The sequence below is a fragment of the Natator depressus genome, chromosome 16, assembly GCF_965152275.1.
Source record: "Natator depressus isolate rNatDep1 chromosome 16, rNatDep2.hap1, whole genome shotgun sequence".
NCBI lineage: Eukaryota > Metazoa > Chordata > Testudines > Cheloniidae > Natator > Natator depressus.
In genome coordinates this window covers 22,889,408-22,913,582 of record NC_134249.1, presented here as the reverse complement: position 1 = coordinate 22,913,582, position 24,175 = coordinate 22,889,408, and the positions used below count along the sequence as shown (strand labels likewise).

Genomic DNA, 24,175 nt, shown 5'->3' with positions numbered 1-24,175 from the left:
ATGACTACTTGGGGAATCTAGCCGTGCAATTTATGAATTCTCTGTGAGATTATGAACTCGCTGTATGTATCTTTATTAAGCTGAAAACTCTATTTTGAAAGAGAAGGCACAGGTCTGCACAGTAGTCTCCTTACCTCCAAGCTGGACTAAAATTCCAAAGGGTAAGATGCAGGGCTGACAATAGAAAGTTATTAAATTGGGATGATCCTCTATTAAAAACACAGACATTCTAGGCAATAGGCTAGCTCCCACCCAGAAGAACTGGTTTGTCAGGGGATAAGTAATAGAACCTGATAGAGGTCTGTGATCACCTGAGGGGCCAGATCCTGAAGTCACCTGAGAGGGACTGGAAGGTTATAAAAGGGCAGGAGTTGACCTATTTAGGGACTTTGGCCTTTTTCACCAGCTCGAGCACAGGGGAGCTGATACAGGAGTCTGAAGAGGCCAAGGGAACCCTGCCTACCTGAACAGAGAGGGCCTCCCAGGGACTCCAGGGAAGAGTGAACAAGAGGGAGGGGCACTGCAGCCAAAATATTTCTTATTTTCTAAATTATGTATATTCTCTCATACTATTAAGTAAAGAGCAGTTGGGGTTTTAGAATCCTGTGCAAAGTGAGACAGTGACGCGTTAGACCTATCAAGTTGCCTTGAAGAGTAAAGCGGAGAAAGACCCAGACAGCTAGAGTTGTGGGAGAGGGTATGTTTAAGCAACAGGGGAAGGAGCAACACTCATCCCAGGAGCTGGGCAGTTGGACTGTAAAATCTACACTCTCCAGATGGGATGTTAGGCAGAGGATCTGCACCCTAACAGTGTGCCTAGGCACCCCCAGTTTTGGGCAGTGCCTGGTCTCCTTTCAGCCTCTGGAGCCTTAACACACATGGGATCACAGCAGTCTGGTGAGCACTAAGGAGGTGGAGTTCAACTAAGTTTGCGGAGAACTGAATTCCTTCTGTCCTTCCATTCTGCCTAAGACATCTGACCAGTTCTCTTCAGAACAGTTAAAACAGCTTATGTCAGAACTCCATGTATAGTTGTCAGAGTTAATCAGGAATAATGAAAACCAAACACTGAGACCAAAACACAGTCCACCTCTACTATAAATCTACTCACTCATGCCCTTTCACTTAGCATATGATAGAATTGCAGATGTCTTGCTGGGTCAGCGGAGCAATTACTCATGTGGAAGGAGAAGCAGAAGTGCCAGCTGCTATGTGTGTGTGCTGCACTGAACACTCTCCAAATGTTATTTTTTAAAAGCATCAGCATGAAAGAAGTTGATCTAGTCACTTAACCAAAGCAGTTGATTGAAATCTCACTGAGAAACCTACCTTTTTTCTCTGCCCTGAAGCAAAAGACAAGGCCAAAAGTCTACAGTGAACAATGCAGTCTGATGCAGCGACTAGAAATTATAGTTCACTGCTCACAGCTCTCTGGCAGAGAGGAGCATACCTGAAAGGCTGCAGTATTCTTGATCACGAGGAAAACATTTAAGTCATTCTTTGGTCTTAAAATAATTTTTGGTAGAAGGCTGAACCCCAGTAACTAACACATCCTCTCTGTTTATAATTTTTTGCCCACACTAAGTGGAACTGACACTTCTGCAGATGCACATCCACCACATGAGACGAAGCAATCTGAAGTGTCACATGTTGCTTTACAGAGAAGGCAGGGCTTGATGTCAGCCAGCACAGCACTTGGTTTTCTATACTGCTCGGTCAGGAAGCAATATTGCCAAGCATTTGACAGGTACATCAGTACTATGAGTTGATTTGAGCAGCTACACTGCACCATTTTCAAAGATATTGGTAAGTGCTGCAAAGGCCGAAGTGGTGAACTTGCCGCCTTAGGGTGCTGAAGTCCTCAAATAAGCAGCATGCTGATTAGAGCAAACTGCATGTAAACCTGAGATTTCTTCAACCTGTTATCATTGTTTCCTTTTGCAAAACAAGTCTGATGACTATATGCCAGCAGCCAGCTGAGCTCCCTGTAGGGTGGACTGTGCCCAAAAGATTAAGGGTATGTCTACACTACGAAATTAGGTCGAATTTATAGACGTTGGTTTTGTAGAAAGCATTTTTATACAGTTGATTGTGTGTGTCCCCACACAAATGCTCTAAGTGCATGTAGTCGGCGGAGTGTGTCCACAGTACCGAGGCAACCGTCGACTTTCGGAGCGTTGCACTGTGGGTAGCTATCCCACAGTTCCCGCAGTCTCCGCCGCTCATTTGAATTCTGGGTAGAAATCCCAGTGCCTGATGGGGCTAAAACATTGTCGCGGGTGGTTCTGGGTTCATATTGTCAGGCCCCCCTTCCCTCCCTCCTTCCGTGAAAGCAAGGGCAGATAATCGTTTTGCGCCTTTTTTCCTGAGTTACCTGTGCAGACGCCATACCACAGCAAGCATGGAGCCCGCTCAGCTAACCATCACCCTATGTCTCCTGGGTGCTGGCAGACGCACTACTGCATTGCTACACAGCAGCAGTTTATTGCCTTTTGGCAGCAGACAGTGCAGTATGACGTAGCCGTCGTCGACGTATTCCTGGGTACTCTTTTAACCGACCTCAATGAGGTCAGGGGCGCCTGGGCAAACATGGGAGTGACTCAGCCAGGTCATTTCCCTTTTAAGTTTCGTCTCATGGCGATTGAGTCCTGTCGGCAGTGCACTGTCTTTTAATCAGCAGCCAGCAGAAGATGATGGCTAGTCGTCATACTGCACCGTCTTCTGCTGAGCACCCATGAGATGATGATGGCTAGCGGTTGTACTGCACAGTCTGCTGCCAGCAAGATGTATAAAGATAGATTAAGTGGCTCAAAACAAGAAATAGACCAGATTTGTTTTGTATTCATTTTCTCCTCACTCCCTCCGTGAAATCAACGGCCTGCTAAACCCAGTTTTGAGTTCTATTCTTGAGGTTTTGAGTTCTATCCTTGAGGGGGCCATTCTGTTTCTTGCAAAGCCACCACCTTTGTTGATTTTAATTCCCTGTAAGCCAACCCTGTAAGCCATGTCGTCAGTCACCCCTCCCTCCATCAGGACAACGGCAGACAATCGTTCCGTGCCTTTTTTCTGTGCAGACGCCATACCACAGCAAGCATGGAGCCCGCTCAGATCACTTTGGCAATTAGGAGCACATTAAACACCACACACATTATCCAGCAGTATATGCAGCACCAGAACCTGGCAGAGCAAAACCGGGCGAGTAGGCGACATCAGCATGGTGATGAGAGTGATGAGGACATGGACACAGACTTCTCTCAAAGAACGGGCCCTGGCAATGTGGGCATCATGGTGCTAATGGGGCAGGTTCATGCTGTGGAACACCGATTCTGTGCTTGTTTCCCCAGCCCAGACTGGTGGGACCACAGAGTGTTGCAGGTCTGGGATGATTCCCAGTGGTTGCGAAACTTTCGCATGTGTAAGGGCACTTTCATGGAACTTTGTGACTTGCTTTCCCCTGCCCTGAGGCACAAGAATACCAAGATGAGAGAGCCCCCACAGTTGAGAAGCGAGTGGCAATAGCCCTGTGGAAGCTTGCAACGCCAGACAGCTACCGGTCAGTCGGGAATCAATTTGGAGTTGGCAAATCTACTGCGGGGGCTGCTGTGATGCAAGTAGCCAACGCAATCAAAGATCTGCTGATATCAAGGGCAGCAACCCTGGGAAATGCGCAGGTCATAGTGGATGGCTTTGTTGCAATGGGATTCCCTAACTGTGATGGGGCCACAGACGGAACCCATATCCCTATCTTGGCACCGGAGCACCAAGCCGGCGATTACATAAACCTCAAGGGGTACTTTTCAATAGTGCTGCAAGCACTGGTGGATCACAAGGGACGTTTCACCAACATTAACGTGGGATGGCTGGGAAAGGTACTTGACGCTCGCATCTTCAGGAACTCTGGTCTGTTTCAAAAGCTGCAGGAAGGGACTTTATTCCCAGACCAGAAAATAACCATTGGGGATGTTGAAATGCCTATAGTTATCCTTGGGGATCCAGGCTACCCCTTAATGCCATGGCTCATGAAGCCATACACAGGCAGCCTGGACAGTAGTCAGGAGCTGTTCAACTACAGGCTGAGCAAGTGCAGAATGGTGGTAGAATGTGCATTTGGACGTTTAAAAGCACCCTGGCGCAGTTTACTGACTCGCTTAGACCTCAGCGAAACCAATATTCCCACTGTTATTACTGTTTGCTGTGCGCTCCACAATATCTGAGAGAGTAAGGGGGAGACGTTTATGGCAGGGTGGGAGGTTGAGGCAAATCGCCTGCCTGCTGGTTATGCACAGCCAGACACCAGGGCAGTTAGAAGAGCACAGGAGAGTGCGGCGCGCATCAGAGAAGCTTTAAAAACCAGTTTCATGACTGGCCAGGCTATGGTGTGAAAGTTCTGTTTGTTTCTCCTTGATGAAACCCCCCGGCCCTTGGTTCACTCTACTTCCCTGTAAGCTAACCACCCTCCTCTCCTCCCTTCGATCACCACTTGCAGAGGCAATAAAGTCACTGTTGCTTCACATTCATGCATTCTTTATTAATTCATCACACAAATAGGGGGATAACTACCAAGGTAGCCCAGGAGGGGTGGTGGAGGAGGGAAGGACAAGACCACACAGCACTTTAAAAGTTTAAAACTTTAAAACTTATTGAATGCCAGCCTTCTGTTGCTTCTCCTCCTCTGGGGTGGAGTGGCTGGGTGGCCGGAGGCCCCCCCACCGCGTTCTTGGGCTTCTGGGTGAGGCGGCTATGGAACTTGGGGAGGAAGGCGGTTGGTTACACAGGGGCTGTAGTGGAGGTCTGTACTCCTGCTGCCTTTCCTGCAGCTCAACCATACGCTGGAGCATATTAGTTTGATCCTCCAGCAGCCTCAGCATTGAATCCTGCCTCCTCTCATCACGCTGCAGCCACCTTTCAACTTTAGCCCTCTCTTCAGCCCTCCACTTACTCTCTTCAGCCTGCCACCTCTCCTCCCGGTCATTTTGTGCTTTCCTGCACTCAGACATTGTCTGCCTCCACGCATTCGTCTGTGCTCTGTCAGTGTGGGAGGACAGCATGAGCTCAGAGAACATTTTATCGTGAGTGCGTTTTTTTCACCTTCTAATCTTCGCTAGCCTCTGGGAAGGAGAAGATCCTGTGATCCTTGAAACACATGCAGCTGGTGGAGAAAAAAAAGGGACAGTGGTATTTAAAAAGAGACATTTTATAGAACAATGGGTACACTCTTTCATGGTAAACCTTGCTCTTAACATTACATACATAGCACAAGTGCTTTCGTTCCAAGGTCACATTTTGCCTCCCCCCAGAGCGTGGCTAGCCCCTCCCCCCTCCCCATAGCTAACAGCGGGGAACTTTTCTGTTCAGCCACCAGCAAACAGCCCAGCAGGAACGGGCACCTCGGAATGGGCACCTCTGAATGTCCCCTTAAGTAAAGCACCCTATTTCAACCAGGTGACCATGAATGATATCGCTCTCCTGAGGATAACACAGAGAGATAAAGAACGGATGTTGTTTGAACGCCAGCAAACATACACTGCAATGCTTTGTTCTACAATGATTCCCAAGTACATGCTACTGGCCGGGAGTGGTAAAGTGTCCTACCATGGTGGATGGAATAAGGCTGCCCTCCCCAGAAACCTTTTGCAAAGGCTTTGGGAGTACATCCAGGAGAGCCGCGAATGACAGGGCAAATTAATCATTAAACATGCTTGCTTTTAAACCATGTATAGTATTTTAAAAGGTACACTCACCAGAGGTCCCTTCTCCGCCTGGCGGGTCCGGGAGGCAGCTTTGTGTGGGTTCGGGGGGTACTGGCTCCAGGTCCAGGGTGAGAAACAGTTCCTGGCTGTCGGGAAAACCGGTTTCCCCGCTTGTTTGCTGTGAGCTATCTTCCTCGTCCCCATAATCTACTTCCGTGTTGCCCCCATCTCCACTGAAGGAGTCAAATAACACGGCTGGGGTAGTGGTGGCTGAACCCCCTAAAATGGCATGCAACTCATCATAGAAGTGGCATGTTTGGGGCTCTGACCCCGAGCGGCCGTTCGCCTCTCTGGTTTTCTGGTAGGCTTGCCTGAGCTCCTTAAGTTTCACGCGGCACTGCTTCGGGTCCCTGTTATGACCTGGGTCCTTCATGCCCTGGGAGATTTTGACAAATGTTTTGGCATTTCGAAAACTGGAACGTAGTTCTGATAGCCCGGATTCCTCTCCCCATACAGCGATCAGATCCCGTACCCCCCGTTCAGTCTATGCTGAAGCTCTTTTGCGATTCTGGGACTCCATCATGGTCACCTCTGCTGATGAGCTCTGCATGGTCACCTGCAGCTTGCCACGCTGGCCAAACAGGAAATTGCAATTCAAAAGTTCGCAGGCCTTTTCCTGTCTACCTGGCCAGTGCATCTGAGTTGAGAGTACTGTCCAGAGCGGTCACAATGGAGCACTCTGGGATAGCTCACGGAGTGCAATACAGTCTAATTGTGTCCACAGTACCCCAAATTCAACCCAGCAAGGGCGATTTCAGCGCTAATCCCCTTGTCGGGGGTGGAGTAAGGAAATCTATTTTAAGAGCCCTTTAAGTCGAAAAAAGGGCTTCGTCATGTGGACGGGTGCAGGGTTAAATCGATTTAACGCTGCTAAATTCGACCTCAACTCCTAGTGCAGACCAGGGCTGTGCAAGTTACAACAAGTGTCCACAGAATCACCCTTAAGAGCAGCCCTCCCCAACCACAGAAGAACAACAATGCTGTGTCTGCACTCTACCAGAAGGGGCCATCAAACTTGGTCAGAGATGCTTCAGAGATTTTGCCAGCTTTGAAAGGATGGTCACAACAGAGCCCTGAAAGGATGGTCACAACAGAGCCCTTGCTCCTGTCCCGCAAAACCCACTCCCATTCCCACCGATTCCTGCATTGTTATCCCACTCCCACCCGCAAAAACCTTAGATCCCGCAAGACTCCCCCATGCTACTAAAAAAAAACACCCAGTCAGTTAACATATTATATATATAAAAAATGGAATTCAGACACAATTTTTACCACTAAAAGACTACAACAAATCTTAAACCATGTAAAAATACTTTTTCTGTTATAACAGACAAATTTTTTTCCATCCCTCGCTTAAATTTAAGTATTAAAACCTTTATTTTATTTTTTAAAGAAAAACTTGCTTTACATTGCTGAAATTCTATTTATGACAAACTGATGAGCGATTTAGTGTGTTCCCACAAATTACCACAGTCTGGGTTTGGGGTTTTTTTTGCCCCTGCAGCAAAATACATTTTACCCACTGTTATGGCAGAGGATCCTGCAGGACCCGCAGGATCCCACTCTCACTGCAGGAGTGTAGGCCACAGCCCTCTCTACAATAAGTGTCCTTTGCTCCTCACCTCACTCCCTTTAAATTCATCCAAATTTCTTCCAAAAACCACACAAACAAACAAACTCACTCCATACTTCTCTCCTTCACTGACCATGTCACTTCCCTCTTTTAATCCTCTTCCCTTCCACTTCAAGGTCCTTGTCCTTCTTTAAAGCTGCACACAATTCTTCCCCTGCTGACATCTTTTCTCTCATCTCCTCCTCCTAAAGGACTCTTGAATTCATCTCATCTCTAGACCTCTTTCTATGCAGCTCCTTATCCCTTTTTCTATGTCTTCCACCATTCCTCACTCTATGCAGACTATAGAAAATTCAGTATACAAACTGAATAGATTTTTTTCCCTCCAGACCATCACCCTTTTTCTACTAATACTATAAACACACTCCTGTCCCATTTTCATTTAACTGACATTTAGGTCACCACAACCAACACCACAGCAATTCTCAAATACGGCATTTATATTAAAAAGTATACTTCACTTTCGTTTGCCTAAGTCAATTACTCTATGAGATAATATGCCAAAGAGGCTCATTCAAAGTTAATTGTCTTCAAGAGGTTAATTTTGTAATATTTTCTGAGTGGCCAGTCCCTATATCACAATGCTGAATCAGCCAACTCTCCCTGCCTGGGACTCCAGGGAAACTTCCAATGCATCACAGCCAGGTTATTTCCTCTGCTTCTGCCAAGAGGTGAAAGAGTGGAAGGATTTCACAGATTTAAGAAGGAAAATGAAACACCCTAGTGCATTTACTCACTCACAGACAGGAGGAGTGTGTGTCACGCACTATACTGTACTACACACAGGTCGTTCCTTCATTCCAGTACCCAAATACTGGAATGGAGACACAGCTCCTCACCTAGCAGTTGAAACAATATAACAGAAGCACTCAGGAGATTTTGCTTGACAGATACTACTACCTTCTTCTTAATTTGTGTGATCATGCACCCTAAATCAAAGCTTTATTTCCCACTGGGTTTTATTTCAGATGCCCTTCTCCCCTCAGAAGAATGTTTGTAATTATTCCTGGCAAATCGGAGTCAGATTGTGTGTAATCAGACCATGGATAGCCAAAGGCTGACTCAGACTCATTTTGCTAATTATCTTTTGGACAATGAATTTACATTCAGAGGACTTTTGCAGTGAACTCTCACCATCAGTCATTCCTTACACACTCTTGAAGTACTTTATCATTTGATTAACACAGTAAAATAGGATTGCTTGTGCATAGAACGATCATATCCAAACTCAGAATACTGATTGTGGAGAAAAAGATACTTCATTCTTATTTCTTGAGCAACTGTTATATTTTGAATGTTGAGAAGCATGGTTGCATGATGTCTGAGCGTATAATGTCTTTTCTTTTTCTTTATTATCTTTGTCATCACTGATGTCAGAAACTTCCATACACTACTGTTGTTCTTAAGAACCAAGATTTGCAAAATTAAACAGCTGGACCCAAAAACCCCCCCAAATATGCACTTTAAAAACAAACAAATGTTAACAGATCAATGCAAACACCAGATCACATTAACTTGGTTATGCTACTAAGAAACAAGTCAAATTTCAACATTTAGGTCTGGATTCTCATTTTAGCTGCAAACAGATTTTAGGGACAACATAACAGAAGTTACTTTTCCAACAGGAAATCTGAGTAAGCCAAAGAATTTAACCAAATAAATCTCTAACAATGGCATAAAAAGCAAATAGCTGAATATTCCTAAGAAGCAAACTAAAACAGGTCACAGTTTTACAAAATATTAGTGGAAATATTAAAGGAAAATATGCTTTAAGTGGAGGTAACTCCACAATAAATACTCCAGAAGCTAGGGTGGTTTTTTTATGTTTTTATTCCATTATATTGACTTTTTCAGCTTCTGTATTCAGTTATACCCAATAACCTTTAAGCATTACGGTATTCTTGTAACTATCCACCTTTCTACCAATAAAACATTAAAACAATAAAATGCATCACTTTACCTTTGTGATGAGAATTCGGTACTTTTCCACTAGGTGGTCATTGTTATGACATCCTGCTAGCAGCTGCCACACCTCTCCTCTCAGTGCCTCGGGAACACCACTTCTCACCAACGCTGACAAAGGCTTTGGCCTCACACTCAAATTGAGATGCCTGGGTGAAGGGAGGGCAAGAGAGAAGTTATGCTCCATCACTGTGGCCCAAGTACAAACAGATGATAACACACGTGTAACAACCAAAATGCAATGTGGAATGTGAGAGACAGTGGAGAAAACTTCAAGACAGTCTGTGTGTTGCTGGAGTATCTTTCTAGTCCATAGGAGGCTGTAACATACTGACAATGTGGGAACATTCAGGAGCCATGAAAGAAACAAAATTAATGGGACACATTTTCCAATCTATTTCCATAAACCCTATTAAATCTAGTTTGAAGACAAACATGTCCTGGACCTGATGTAAGAGACTCAACAGCACAATATACCAAAGCAGAAGAGACTTAAAACACAAGTACAGAAATACACCACATTCTGTATGATCTAAACCTTCACCCACAGTTATAAAATTAAAAGACTGATAGGCCTTTGTTATCTCAAACTGTGCGAAAATGGCAGACTTGGACACGAGGGGGAAAAGCTTATGGTAGAAATGCATATTGCTCTCTAGTCTTTTTACAGTAATCAGCTGGCCTTCTAGGATCAGAATGGCCACACATCAACTTTCAAGAATCCAAAGAGCAATTCCAACTATAAGCATGTGTTCAAATAATTTCCAGTGTTATCACTACTTGCCTTGTGTAGCTAGTTTACATTGAATTTTCACAGATTCTAAACTGCTCTAGATGCTGGTATAGTTTTTCTGACCAATAACCCCCGCATTTAATAATTCCCCCTCTTGACAAATAACCACATAGAGTCAAACTAGCCATGCATAGAATATTTAATATATAATATAATATAAAATATAATATAATATAATATAATATAATATGCATGAATAGTTTGACTCTATGTGGTTATTTGTCAAGAGGGGGAATTATTAAATGTGGGGGTTACTGCTCAGAAGAACTATCCCAGCAGTCTAAAATTTTATATTATATATAGCTGGCTTCCTTTCCTGCTCTTCTCCAATCTACAGTAGGAGGATTCCATTACAATCATCTGGAGCCGCAAAAGTTAGTGTGTCAGACATTTAAAACAGCAATTATTCCACAGGACCCTTATACTATAATCTGCTCTCTCACCTTCTACGTAAATTCAGTTCTCCTGAATTTAGCATCTTGCTAGATAGCTTTTTAAATACCAGTATTTCCCCCATTACACCAGAGATATAACAGAGCTTGATACCAGGGAGCTCTAATCATTTATAATCTATAAAGGAAATAAAATCTGTTCTCAGAACCAAGCTTGGGAGTTAGAACATCTACAACAAATACGAACCCTCTGAAAAGACTATGAACTGCCTTACCTTAATTTATGACCAGAATCAGTATATACAGTAGGCTTAATAAAACAGTGTCACACAATATAACCTGTGTACTTCATGGGCAACAGGCTACCAGATATTCCCAACTACTGGATTTTTGAGTGGGAAGAGCATGTGACTCATTTGTAACCATACATGGTAAAAAAACCATACACAGTAAAAAAAAAAAAAGTTAAAATACCACCAACAAATAGCTAATTGCTATAAAAAAAATCTGAATATGAGACCATAAAACCATAGCATTTAACCACCTGAACTCTCCTTTTTAGGATTTTCAATCCTCTATTATGCTAAAAGCTCAAGGATATTACCTGCAATATTTTTTTAAGTTAAGAGGGAAACTTTAACACCATACTAAAGTTGTTATTGCCAGCATTAGCACAGAAGCACTCCACATCCTTAGAGCTGCTAAAACATTTTCAGTGCAAGTGTCAGGTGTCAGCCTTGGAAGAGCTACAGAACTGAAGTATATGAGAAACATTCTTGCTGAGAGAGGACTTGTAGAGCTAATCTGATCAAGCTGCTTGTAAGGGGGTGGGGGAAGAGAGGACATCATTTTGTTGCAGTCTTTACACTCTTTTTTATATTAATGTGACAATTTCATATGTCCAGCACTCCTATCAAATTAGCATAATGTATTTGTATTAAAAAATTGGAAGTAAAAACCCTATCAAATTTGAAACAATGCTATTAAAGATCAATAGATCCCCATACTAGGCTATGATTAGCTTAATATCAAGAAAATCTTTGCTAAAATTCATTAGTAAATTTCCTACTGCTTAAATGTGGATTTAATCTGATCTCTACTGTACTGTAGCTTTGTTTTCTCCTTCTTGGATGTAGTATTTCATTTGCCCTCAGCGTTCTGGATGTTTCTTGCTCTGCTTTTCAATGGTGTTAGGAAGCACAGGCAGAGAATCAATGCTAAATGGAGACCAAGGGCAAGTTTGAAGTGCTCCATTGGTATTGTGTTTGTGTGATCTCTTTGTGCAATGTTGGCAGCGTTTTGCAAAGATCCCAGTACCAACCTCTTTGAGGGAGGCTCATCTTAGCATGCAAAGCTGGCTAGTTGTTCCCCCTGGAAGGGAGGGTCGGGGTTGCATCAGAATCTCTACTATTTAGAAATTCTGTGCTAGATAAATCAGCACTTCCTAGAAAAGCAGAATGACTCACATACTCCCCTGATGGACCCAGAGCCTATCTGCCTTTAGTGAGGTGGAGACATCCTCATAATCCAAGTTAGATCCTGCTGCATTCTTAAGAGCCGAAGGCTAAGGATACTCAGAGGGGTAAGTGGCTCAGCTTTGATCGACCTTGGAGCTGGAAGGAGGTAACCTACCTGGGAAATGATCTCTAGGGAGCCAAAGTGAAGTAAAAGCTGCAGCTTTCTTATTCTTCTTTTGATAGTTATATTTTTTTTATTAGCAAATGGAGAGCAAAGTAATACTAGGGTTTCCAGAACACCTGCAGCTGCACTAACCCCAAGAAACTAACATGTTCACTGAATGATTTTAAAGAACACTCAGACATATAAAAAAGTAGAAGTACAAAAGATATCAGACAAAACCTGAAATCAGATAAGAAAATAAGGGGCATTCTCAGTAACAGAGGATTTAATCCACCCTAATATTGTCTCAATTTCCAGAAACAATGGCCACTCTGCGAAGAACGAACACACTTAGCTGGCAACCTATCATGTCTGAGAAGACTCAGAAGTACCATTTTCAGAATGCATATTCTTGCTTCTTACCATTTGGACAGAAGATCTCCCCATGTTTCAAGAATTTTTTCAGCACACTCTTTGGAAACATCTCCAGAACCACTCAAGAGAGGCTCGTCATTATCTATAATGAATGAGAAGAGAGGAGAAAATGTAAGAACAGGGGGAATTATCCTACCAGGAGATTAGCATTCAACTCTCTACAAGGTGAATCAGTTCTTGGTGTATCTGTGCAAATTTTAACAAGGATGAATACAACATTTGTAGACTCAATCCTTATCTAATCATTACCAGGCACCTCACAATTCAGTCCAGAACAAGTCATAATGCAAAGTAGGCATTAACCTAATTGCTGCCAATGCAATCATATTTCAGATGTTATCTTGAAAGAAATTGATGGTATTGCTATCAGTGAAATGCTGCACCTCTAGCACTGCTAAAACAAGTGTTTTAAAGCGGCAAGTACCTGACAAACAACTGAACTATTGCCAAAGATAGATAATGTAACATCCTCGACTCTTGATCTTTCAAATGAAAGATTAAGAGATCTTGTTTCCTTTATGAAATATAACGAGAGGCCAACATAATGTCACTGCATTCATTGCAACCTGAACTGCTTTGCACTTTTCCTTTGAATGCTATTACTTTGATAGCTCCCAAAGCTTGAATTATGTAGCTTTTAGAATGCTGTACATTCCATCGCTAAAATGAAAGAGTAGGTAAGCACAAGCACAATAAGAAATCTTTGGGTAAAACCAATCTCATAGCTGATATATGCAATCACGGATACTTTGAAATGCTCATGACAAGTAATGTAGATAAAAGCTCCGCTGCCATTCAGTATTTCTGATACCATAACAGTGGTCTGACAGTGTTGTTCCATTAAATTATTTATACAAAAATACATTCCTTTTGAATGGACCTCAGTTATCTTGGTTCACGTGTGAAAAATCTACAACAGCACAAGCAGATATCTGAAGTGGTAGATGCTATAATTCAAGCATACTGATTACTTTTCTAACAGTTACTCAGAAACAGTTCAAAAGTCTGTTCAAAAAATGAAATGGCAACACAGCCTGCTGAAAACACACCAGGTCTCAGAAGGAACAGCATCACCAAAACAGTGAAATAGCTCGTGTGGCATTATGCACTACAGAAGCCTATGCTCACTTTTCATTGCAAACATGCCACTTATAGACATCTCAAACTAAAGTCAACTCCCCATTTCTCACTGCTGCAGCTGTTTACATTTGTTCAAGGAGGAACAAACTCCATCTCAGGTGCTACTGCAGGTCAGATATTTCTAAGAAGCCGATCAGCGTTTTTAACTTTTTCACAGTGTTTCTAACTCTTCACAGTCTGTCTCATACAGATTCAAATGAAGCAAGGAGAAGCCTTTAGCTGGTTCACAGAAGCGTCCAAGAAAAATGGAGTGGCAGCTGTTTAAAGCTATGAGTGTCTGATAACTAACATTCAGAGTGTGAAACAAGATCCCATTCAAAAAGTAATTTGTTCTAAATAACTTTGTTAGTTACCTAGTCTAGCTTCCATTTCCTTCAAAGCATGCAAATAAAACAAACTGTACAGGACCAGCTTCTTACCTTCCTCTTCATCATCCTCTGGAGGGGAAGGAATCATTGAGCTCTGGGATCCAGACTGCGGAAGTCGAATAGAGGGGCTTGCTGTAGTTTTTCTTCTCTCCCTTTCTGATTCACTTTCTAGACACACAACTTCATATAACGTATCTGTGTTGTTCTTCCTGTCCTTTTGTCTTATCTGGATTAGAAAATATAATTGTGAGTGAGGCATTACATAGGAATATGTGCTTCACAAAGTTCTCTCTACATCCTCTCCTTGAGGTAGGGGAGATGGAGAAGAGGAACTATTTTTACCACAATCCACATAGGAAATAGTGAAGAACTGAAATTCCTATTACAGTCCTTTCAGTGCAACTTCCAGGGCAGTGAATACTTGTGGTGTTTGGTGTCTGCCCCTATTTCATGGGAATGCATAGCAAATATAATCCAAAAGACATCACTCAGAGTTGTACAGCTCCTGCAAGTAAGATGTACTCCCCCCCCCTTGGGACAAATGAGTATATTTCAGGTCCAGGACTCATAAGCAGGCTCATTTTTTTCCACAGGAGTGGACTGGACACACAGGTAGCATGTATTTCCACAGTATATGAAATGTTTGCTCTGGAGAAGTTCTAGGAGAGGAAGTTTGGTGAATTCTTGACGACCTGACGACCTTTTCATTAAGGGGGAAAAATACTACGAATGACAAAAACCTAGAACTATAGCTAACTTCTCACCAGACTAATAGTGCAGTATATGACAATTTTTTCTGTAATCTTTTAGTGATAAAATTGTTTATTCTTGTTTAGTGTCCCAGCATGGCTACTGACTGTCTATTTGCTGCTTCAACAGTAAGATGTACATGTATTCTTGCTGAGAACACAGGTAGACAGCTTTATGGGTTCCAAGGTCCATTGTGTGGCCCTATTTCCTCTATTAATTTTCAATGCTTCTGTTCCGTTACAGGAAAGTTAAAGCAAAGACTTTCTAAGTAAACACTTCACAAAACTCTAACTTAATTCAAGACTATTAAAGAAGCTTTACTTCCACCCAGTCAAAATCAGAGAGAGAGCGCGCGCTACTTTTACAGAATTCCACTGTAAGAAATTCCCAAAGCTCCATTGCATCATTTTAGTATTTTAAATTAATGGGAATTCTTCCAGACTAAAGATCACTAAGTCAATGAATGTTATCTGGGAAAATAAAATCCCTCTGCTTCCACCATTTCCGAAACAAGAAATATTGGCAAACTAAGATAAGCTAATTCTACATAGTTGTATCTTTTAAAGACTAATCACCTCTCTGTAGAAACAAGTTTCCCTTCCATGCTTATCAGGCATGACTCTCTATAGCGGTTACTTCAATTATGAATTGTGCTAACTCCTCCATTAGTAAACACTGGAAGTTGGATAACCTGTCAGTGCCTGTGAACAAGGCAGAATTAAGTGAGATAAAGGTCACAATGCATGCAGAGTTTGGTAAGACAAAAGATACAAAATTTGCTAAGTAAGATAAGCTTCCTTACATTACCAGGCAGAAAAGCAGCCTGTATTCTAAGATTAGTGAAATATTTATAGCTAACTGCATTAATTGTTCAACATCTCCACAATCCACCTCAAAAAGATCAATCCAAATAGAGAGAGGATAAGACTAATCTCCTACATGCAGGGATTTTTTTTTCCAGCCTGTATTTTGAAGGAAGATTTCCACTACATCTCTTCATATCAGGTGCTTCTGGAATGAGCTGTTCAGCAATGTAACAGGTTACACATGAAATTAACTTTAAGTATAAAAGATAAACGCAGCAAAGAAGCCTCAGAGAAACCATGCCACTATTTACTATTACTTAAAAAAAAAAAAAACATACCAACAAGTGCAAAAAAGAGAACATTAGGGAGAAAGTTGTTCATTTCAGTTGAGCCTCTTAGAGGTGAATCAACATAATTCATGAACAATAAGAGATCAGCGAGCCCCTGCCGTCACTATTCTTGACTCTACTCAGTGCTATTGGACTGTGTGAATTCACCAACAGGATGGTTTGTTTTCATACGCTCTCCATTTCTTCTAAAGAGTGGTTTTGTTTCAGGGTGACCATTTCATAAGCAATTTAGGGAATAGCTTTTCCCTCCCACCACATACTAACTCTTAGGTGGTTTTCACCATCCATTTTCAAGCCTTTGATTGTTCCTGGCGCGAGTTATTGCCATATATTATTCAAGTGTATGTCTTAGACAGACTTTACCTTTTTCTTTCCAGCAGATGGAGTCAAAAAGCTAAGATGTTAGCCTTTTTGACACTGCTTCCCAATTCCGTTTTTCAACAGGAAAAGCTGGGGTATTTGGTTTGTTGAAACCTCTGTTCTAACCATGTAACACAGGGGGAAAGGGAGCAGTGCAGTGACACTTCTACAATTCTTAGACATTAACAGCATTATTGAAGAAAAATAGCCTTTCTAGGTTAATTGTCAGATTTTTCTGGGACCTGCACATTTAAATCCTGTTTGAAGTTCTGTTTATCTTTGCAAAAAGTAACCTACCTTTTCTATGTTTATACTATGGCATGTCAAGTAAAAGAAAAGCAGGACTTGTATATTAAGGAAATTTTGTAAGATCCCAAATACCAGGTTTGAAAGTACAGAAGTTAATTACACACAACAACCTGAAGCCCAATCCTGCAGCCCTTATACACAATTCATTCCACTGGCTTCAGCAGGACAACACATGTATCAGGGCTTCAGCTCTGGGCCTTTAAACTGCACTGACAGTTCATCCTTGTCCCCAGTATGTTTACATTTAACCTGTAATGCATCCTAACCTACCTTTGAAGTCTAAAAAGAATTTAATTATAGGGTGGTTACAGTCAGTTAAGCCTGCCAAGCCCCAAATTTAACTGTAGATAAAAAGACAGTGTTACCTGTTTTAGTTTTAGGAAGAAGTTTTCAGTGGAACTACGTTTGCTGAAGGGCCAGAACAATCTCTCATTAGGTGAGCAAACTCGGACTTTGGTCTCCAGAAGGAATCGGACAGGTTCCTGAACCTCTGTTATCACCAAATCAACAGCTGTAGTCATGAATAGCACTTTATCTACAGAGAAAAAAAATCAAATCAATATTACAATCACCTGCTGACAAATCTCAGTGGAAATGCTCTCTAATCTGTTTACCTTGTAATAATGTTATTTTAAAAGCTAATTCTGCAGAAAAGTCTCGTTTAGCTAACCTAACACCCCAAACTGGAGGCTACCAGCACAAAGCTTTCAGTGACTGGCACAGGACAATAAGATGACCCACTTGCTAGAGAGAGAAGATGCCCTATCAGTCTTTTCATAGCAAAGGATGCCCCTATTACAGAGGATAAAAATCCTCTGTCAGGTTTTTTGAATCCCCATTGAAAACTAGCAAATATGTTCCTTAAAACAATTACTAATATTTAATTAAGGATTTGATTTGCATGGTGACCTCTATTTTGCAAGTATGGTCCCACCATTTTTTTTTTAAATGCGTCATTTGGATGATGGATAAATCCTACCACGTTAAAGAGATTCTGAAACATGTTTTCAAGACCACAACAGCTGTGAGAAATTCTCTCCTTGGTAGAGTAGAGCCACCAATGATAGCAAGCAGGACTCTTCACAAAATGGGTAAGAGACTAGGCCAGACAATTTTAGGACCACTGACATTTCTGACCTTCAGGCAATTCACATTCAATTCCCCAATTTGTGCACACAACTGTAATTGTGAAAATCACCTAAAATAATTGGAAATTTTATCCTTCAAGTTCCATCATTAGGCTTAAGAATCAAGAGAGTCACCCCCAAAACTGAAGTGGAGCCCCACAAATCTGCCAGTTTAGTGGATTTTTCTCTGCCACATGTAAAATTTTCTTATAGTGGTTTTCCCCTAATAACCTTTGTACAACACTTGTTGGATTTACAGCAGGAATTAAGCACATACAAAAGGGAAATCCTGTAGTAAATGATCTGGTGCAATTCATAATGAGTCTGCAGAAGCTAAAGGAGAGCAGATGGAATGAAGTACTAGACCTCCTCATCCTCTCCTACATCCTGTACCGCCGTTCCTTTCCCTATTAGGATGTCTGATTACCCTTATGGTATGCTAATACTAGAAAATGGACTTGTCTTCTGTTCTATTTAGGTTTACACATCCTATGTGTAACAAATTCAGAGACCACAACACTATTTTTACTACATTATGTTACTAAGAGAAAAAGTAAAGGATGTCACTCTGACCTCTCTCAGCAAGAGCCCTTTAAATTAATAAAAAGAAATCCAATGCCTGTGAAGTCAGTCACACATTCCTGCTGATAATAAAGTTAAGTGTGATAAAGTTAATACCTTTAGGAGTTTCTTCATTTACAATCTGGAAATGTGGAGATTTTGGATTCCAACTCCCAGTGATGACATACGATTTCCCATCAGAGCTTTTGCCCATGGACTCCTAGAAACAAATGGAAGACCAAACATTACTATTAACATTAAAATAATTTTAAAAAATTAAAGTGAATTGTGGGCTCATGAAAGGTGTTAAGAGTCCCAGCCCTAGAGAGACATCTGATGTTTGTCCACCAAACAACTACTGCATGGGCATCAGCGGTACCAACTCCCCAAGTCCACGTTACTCAGTTCTAACCAGGTTTCAGAGTAGCAGCCATGTTAGTCTGTATCCACAAAAAGAAAAGGAGTACTTGTGGCACCTGAGAGACTAACCAATTTATCTGAGCATAAGCTTTCGTGAGCTACAGCTCACTTCATCAGATGCATGCCGTGGAAAATACAGTGAGGAGATTTATATACACAGAGAACATGAAACAATGGATGTTACCATACACACTGTAACAAGAGTGATCAGGTAAGGTGAGCTATTACCAGCAGGAGAGCGAGGGGGGAAAAAACCTTTTGTAGTGATAATCAAGGTGGGCCATTTCCAGCAGTTGACAAGAACATCTGAGGAACAGCGGGGGGAATAAACATGGGGAAATAGTTTTACTTTGTGTAATGACCCATCCACTCCCAGTCTTTATTCAAGCTTAAGTTAATTGTATCCAGTTTGCAAATTAATTCCAATTCAGCAGTCTCTCGTTGGAGTCTGTTTTTGAAGTTTTTTTGTTGAAGAATTGCCACTTTTAGGTCTGTAATCGAGTGACCAAAGAGATTGAAGTGTTCTCCGACTGGTTTTTGAATGTTATAATTCTTGACATCTGATTTGTGTCCATTTATTCTTTTACGTAGAGACTGTCCAGTTTGGCCAATGTACATGGCAGAGGGGCGTTGCTGGCACATGATGGCATATATCACATTGGTACATGTGCCGGTGAACGAGCCTCTGATAGTGTGGCTGATGTGATTAGGCCCTATGATGGTGTCCCCTGAATAGATATGTGGGCACAGTTGGCAACGGGCTTTGTTGCAAGAATAGGTTACTGAGTTAGGGGTTCTGTTGTGTGGTGTGTGGTTGCTGGTGAGTATTTGCTTCAGGTTGGGGAGCTGTCTGTAAGCAAGGACTGGCCTGTCTCCCAAGATCTGTGAGAGTGATGGGTCGTCCTTCAGGATAGGTTGTAGATCCTTGATGATGCATTGGAGAGGTTTTAGTTGGGGGCTGAAGGTGATGGCTAGTGGCTTTCTGTTATTTTCTTTGTTGGGCCTGTCCTGTAGGAGGTGACTTCTGGGTACTCTTCTGGCTCTGTCAATGTGTTTCTTCACTTCAGCACAGTCTCTGGGGATGAGAGGAGAGCTCAACCCCGATGGCCCATGAGACCTTTAACCTCCCAGCTGAGACTGCTAAGAAGAGGCCAGTCACTACTAACAGCAATGAGTTTTTATGAAGTGAACACTGTCCAATAGGAACTGTGGAAAGAACAATAGTTCATTTCACAGAGGCCAAAGAGCCAACTGCACCCTGGTGACTTTCAGGCCACTACTAATCTGGGTCAGACTGAAGCCCATTGTCTACAGGGGAAGGGCTCCATATTGCAAAACCATACAAGCTTCCCTCAGATTTCTTCTTTAACATGGCCCTAGAAGATTCAAGGTAATTCAGTTATTCTGGCCTCATTTCATACTATGCAGTCTCTAAATGACAGCTGTTTGAATGGTACATTCACTCCATTAAAGTATGTGAATATATAAGGCTCCTAAATTGTTTGCTTTAGGGATGCATTTAATTGTCTCTACTATATTGAAACAAATTAAATCAGAATACTTCCTTACAAACTGCTAATCCTAAAAAGTTTTCCAGCTGTTTCACATTAATGTATCTTGATACATTGCAATGTTGTAATAAACAACATCTGACATTGTGAGATTGTTCTATCCTCAATGTCCTTGATATCTAAAGGACATTAGGGTGGGGACTCTTTTATACTAATCTTTTTCTAAAATATATACATAGTACTCACAAAACACAACATTAAAAGTTAAGAAATGCCAGAAGTAAGGTTTCACAGGCAACCTTTATTAATCCCGCTCGTCTGTACGCTTGATAATACAATCTTTACATACATGATCCCATACTATTCTTTCCACAGGACCCTTGTCCCATTCAGTGCACAGAATGGACAGTATTCACTTTCCAGTTAATTCAATATTTTGTTTTATCCTCATTGTTCAGAATGTGGCCTCTGCTCTGAAACCAAAGTTATTCATTTACCTAATGGGATTTTCCTACAGTGCTTACCAAGACAGAATCTGGGTGCTTCACAAACATTAACAAATGTATCTTCAGAACACCTTTCCTGAGGTTAGGAGGTCATATTATCCGCATTTACAGATGTGAAACTAAGGCAGAGATGAAGGTCAGAAGTCTTCACTAATTCTGCATGCCCAATTTGAGGCACCTCAGTCCTGATTTTTCAGAGTACATTTTATAGCCCTTTATATGTTCAAAGAACAGCTCCCTTTGACTTGTGTATTTCAGAGCCCACATCTCATGTTAGGCATCCAAAAAATGAAAACACTACTACTGGCCAGCTGTATAAAGCTAGCAAAAAGATTGGAAGCTGTACATTACAGATGATTGAGGAAGATATTATCTTTCCATGAAATATGTAGTATAAAAAATGTGAAGAGCATGGGAGCTGACAGAGCAGGACATGTTTATAACGAAAGGAAGAACTTCTCCACACAATGCACAGTCAACCTGTGGAACTCACTGCCAGAGAATGTTGTGAAGGCCAAAACTATAACTGATTTCAAAAAGAGAATTAGGTAAGTTTATGGAGGATAGGTCCATCAGCGGCTATTAGTAAGGCTGCGAGTCTGTCACAGAGGTCACGGATTCTCTGATTTTATGGGACCTCCGTGACTTCGGCAGCGGCAAGTGCAGCTGGCCTAGGGGTCGCTCAAGCAGCTTGGGTAGCTCCTGGGCCAGCCGCACCAGGTGTTGCTGGAGCAGTCTTGGGCCACAGCAGCCCTTCCTACCCCCCAGCAAGAGTGGGGATCCTGGGCCTGCCTCCGGTCACTGCCCCCCGCCCCAGAGCCTCCATGGGGCGCCCCCCCGGCCACCGCTCCCTACCCCAGAGCCCCCCTGGGGCCCTCCAAGTCACCCCCTACCCCAGAGCCCCTGTGGCACCCTCCAGGCTGCCCCCAGCCCCACATGATTTACTCAAGGGTACACAGTACAAGTCATGGACAGGTCATGGGCCTGAAAACATTTGTACATTTTTTTAATATGAAAAGGAAATATTTTCCCCACTGTCTTTTTGGAAACAGCTGAACTATTTTTGTCATAGCTTTCCAAAAAACTTCAGACTTAGGAAGACACCAAACAGAAAATTTCAGCCTGAATGGTTAAAGTTTGGCAAAGTTATAAAAACTGAAATCACGGTCTTATCATGGGAAACGTGAGCCAACTTTAACTCTAAGTGGCACTACCAGCTCCATTATAATAATGGAAGAACGACTTTACTTTACACAGATAATTGACTATAAATGGAAATACTATTTGTACAGTGCAATGCAGTGAAACACTGTGGAACTTTCATTCGGTTTCTCTTTAAAAAGTTTCCCTAAGTCCAAGTTCTCTCTGCGGTCTCTAATTGAGACGATCTTGGAGAAAATATTAACCACAATCCAAGGCGTTTCAGATGCATGGCAGAATTTAATGATAGGTCTTTGCAGAGCTCAGAGGAAGCAAAAAAACTCTGTTAAAAAGACATGCTAGCATGTCTGCAAATGGATACACAGGAGATAGTTAATGAACGTGTACTGACACTGTTCAAATTTGAGTAATAACTGGTGTGCTTTTAAGAGGGTGTATGACTGCATTCTGAAGCAATTCAGGAATTGATTTACATGTGTATAAAGCACACTGGCAAGAGAGAGGTTTAGAAATACTTTGTTCCAAATCTCTCTTATTTTAAAATTTAATTTGTACTTTAGAGTCCAGTTACTTTGTACTACCCTTTCAATATGAATTAAAATAGAGAAGTTACTCTTTTACAGATGATATTCACAGAACACTAGTAAAATGCCATTCAGGTAAAAAAAACATAAAACACAAATTATGCCTGTGATACCTACCACCTTAGCAATTACTACATCATTACTTTGCAGATATCAGATCAAAAATGCAATAAGCCACCTGTGAAACACCCATATGCCAATTAATACTGAAACTTTGTCTTTGTACTGAAATGATTATCCAGGTTCCCTATAAAACTTCTCACTTTGTTCTAGCTGTAGCGGATAATGAAACATTTAAGGCAAATTGGGCTGCTCATCTGAAACACCAACATGGATTAAACCCTTTAAAAATCTAAGTCATAAAACACTTTCCTTTTGCTGTAAAACTCCATCTTTCAGATTAATGCAACATTACACTCCAGCTGAATCCATCTTAAAACCTGGTGCCAAACAGGTGAGAGGAGCAGGGTCTATTCTGGTGTGCAGAGCACATGCTGAAGAACTGGACGTGGGTGACCACACAGCCAGACCTTTCCAGCCTGTTCCCCAAGATCAGACACCAGTGCTGCTAAGAAATAATCTTGTTCTTTATTTATTAATAAAAATCCATTTTACCAAATCTAAAAGATGCATGTCACCGCTCCGAACATCCTTCCCAGGGCTCAGGAGGAGACCAAAACATCTGCAAAAACACAAATAATTAATCCATAAAAAATTTGTATTACACTTCAGGGACAAGCTGCTAACACCTCCTGAAAAACACCCCATTTATGTACATCTCTGCCTGTGTATCACACTGGGCCTTTGGACACTACAAAAGAGCCTGATTGGACACCAACTTAGAGCATATAGAGCACAGTTTTGTGAACTGGTTTAATTACATGGTTCTCTTCTGTCTACAGTGGTCCAGGAAGTTATTTAAGAATTTTCCCTGAAGGAACAGCACAAATGTAGCTGTGACTCATAAGGTTAGCTGATTGACCAAGGTCTTGTTGAGTGGCTTCCTCTATCCCATTTTCTACTATTAGGGATATTTGCATAAGGAACTTCCATGACAGACAACGACCACAAAATCCAAAATTAAGTGCATGTGTATTTTATGCCTTTATTTCACAGTAACAATATTTAGGGCTGAAGTACCACACTTGGCTTTATCGTCTCCCTGTTTGCATCAAAACCTCAATTTGTTGTATTTAATTTCAGACTGCAAATTCCACAGGGCAGAAACCCTGCCCTCCTCTATAGTATGAACAGTGCTGAGTTGATGGTCAGTGCTTAGATAAAGAATCTCCTTCTGGTCAATGGAAGGTGTAAGATTTCCTCTCACCCCCGCACTTTACATTCTAGACCACGGCAGATTCAGAATATATGTAGTGCAGTAAATAAGGTGCTCAGACACTGCAGGGATGTGAGCAAGGTAAATACTCAAGTTATGCAACCACTGATGCTAGTATAAACCCAGATTTACATATTTTTCAATAACTCTAAAATAGACCACGATGTACGCTCAAGAGTCCAAGATCTTTCCATCCATGACCTGAATAGGCCAGTTATTTATGACGGATGATAAGAGAGACTATAGAATGGTCTACATAACAGACAACAGGCTCCAAAATTATGTTTTTTCAAAACAAATT

General features: G+C 41.8%; 1 protein-coding gene across 1 annotated transcript in view; it reads right to left on the bottom strand.

Annotated features, from left to right (window-relative positions):
* RABGAP1 (RAB GTPase activating protein 1) overlaps positions 1–24,175 on the bottom strand; it is a 124,148-nt gene that overhangs the window by 69,035 nt on the left and 30,938 nt on the right. The window contains exons 8-13 of the mRNA XM_074974178.1: positions 23,154–23,220; positions 18,474–18,576; positions 17,034–17,203; positions 14,145–14,319; positions 12,574–12,667; positions 9,344–9,494 (exon numbers count right to left, since the gene is read on the bottom strand). Coding sequence (XP_074830279.1) covers positions 9,344–9,494; positions 12,574–12,667; positions 14,145–14,319; positions 17,034–17,203; positions 18,474–18,576; positions 23,154–23,220 — 760 coding nt within the window. The remainder of the gene's footprint in view (positions 1–9,343; positions 9,495–12,573; positions 12,668–14,144; positions 14,320–17,033; positions 17,204–18,473; positions 18,577–23,153; positions 23,221–24,175) is intronic.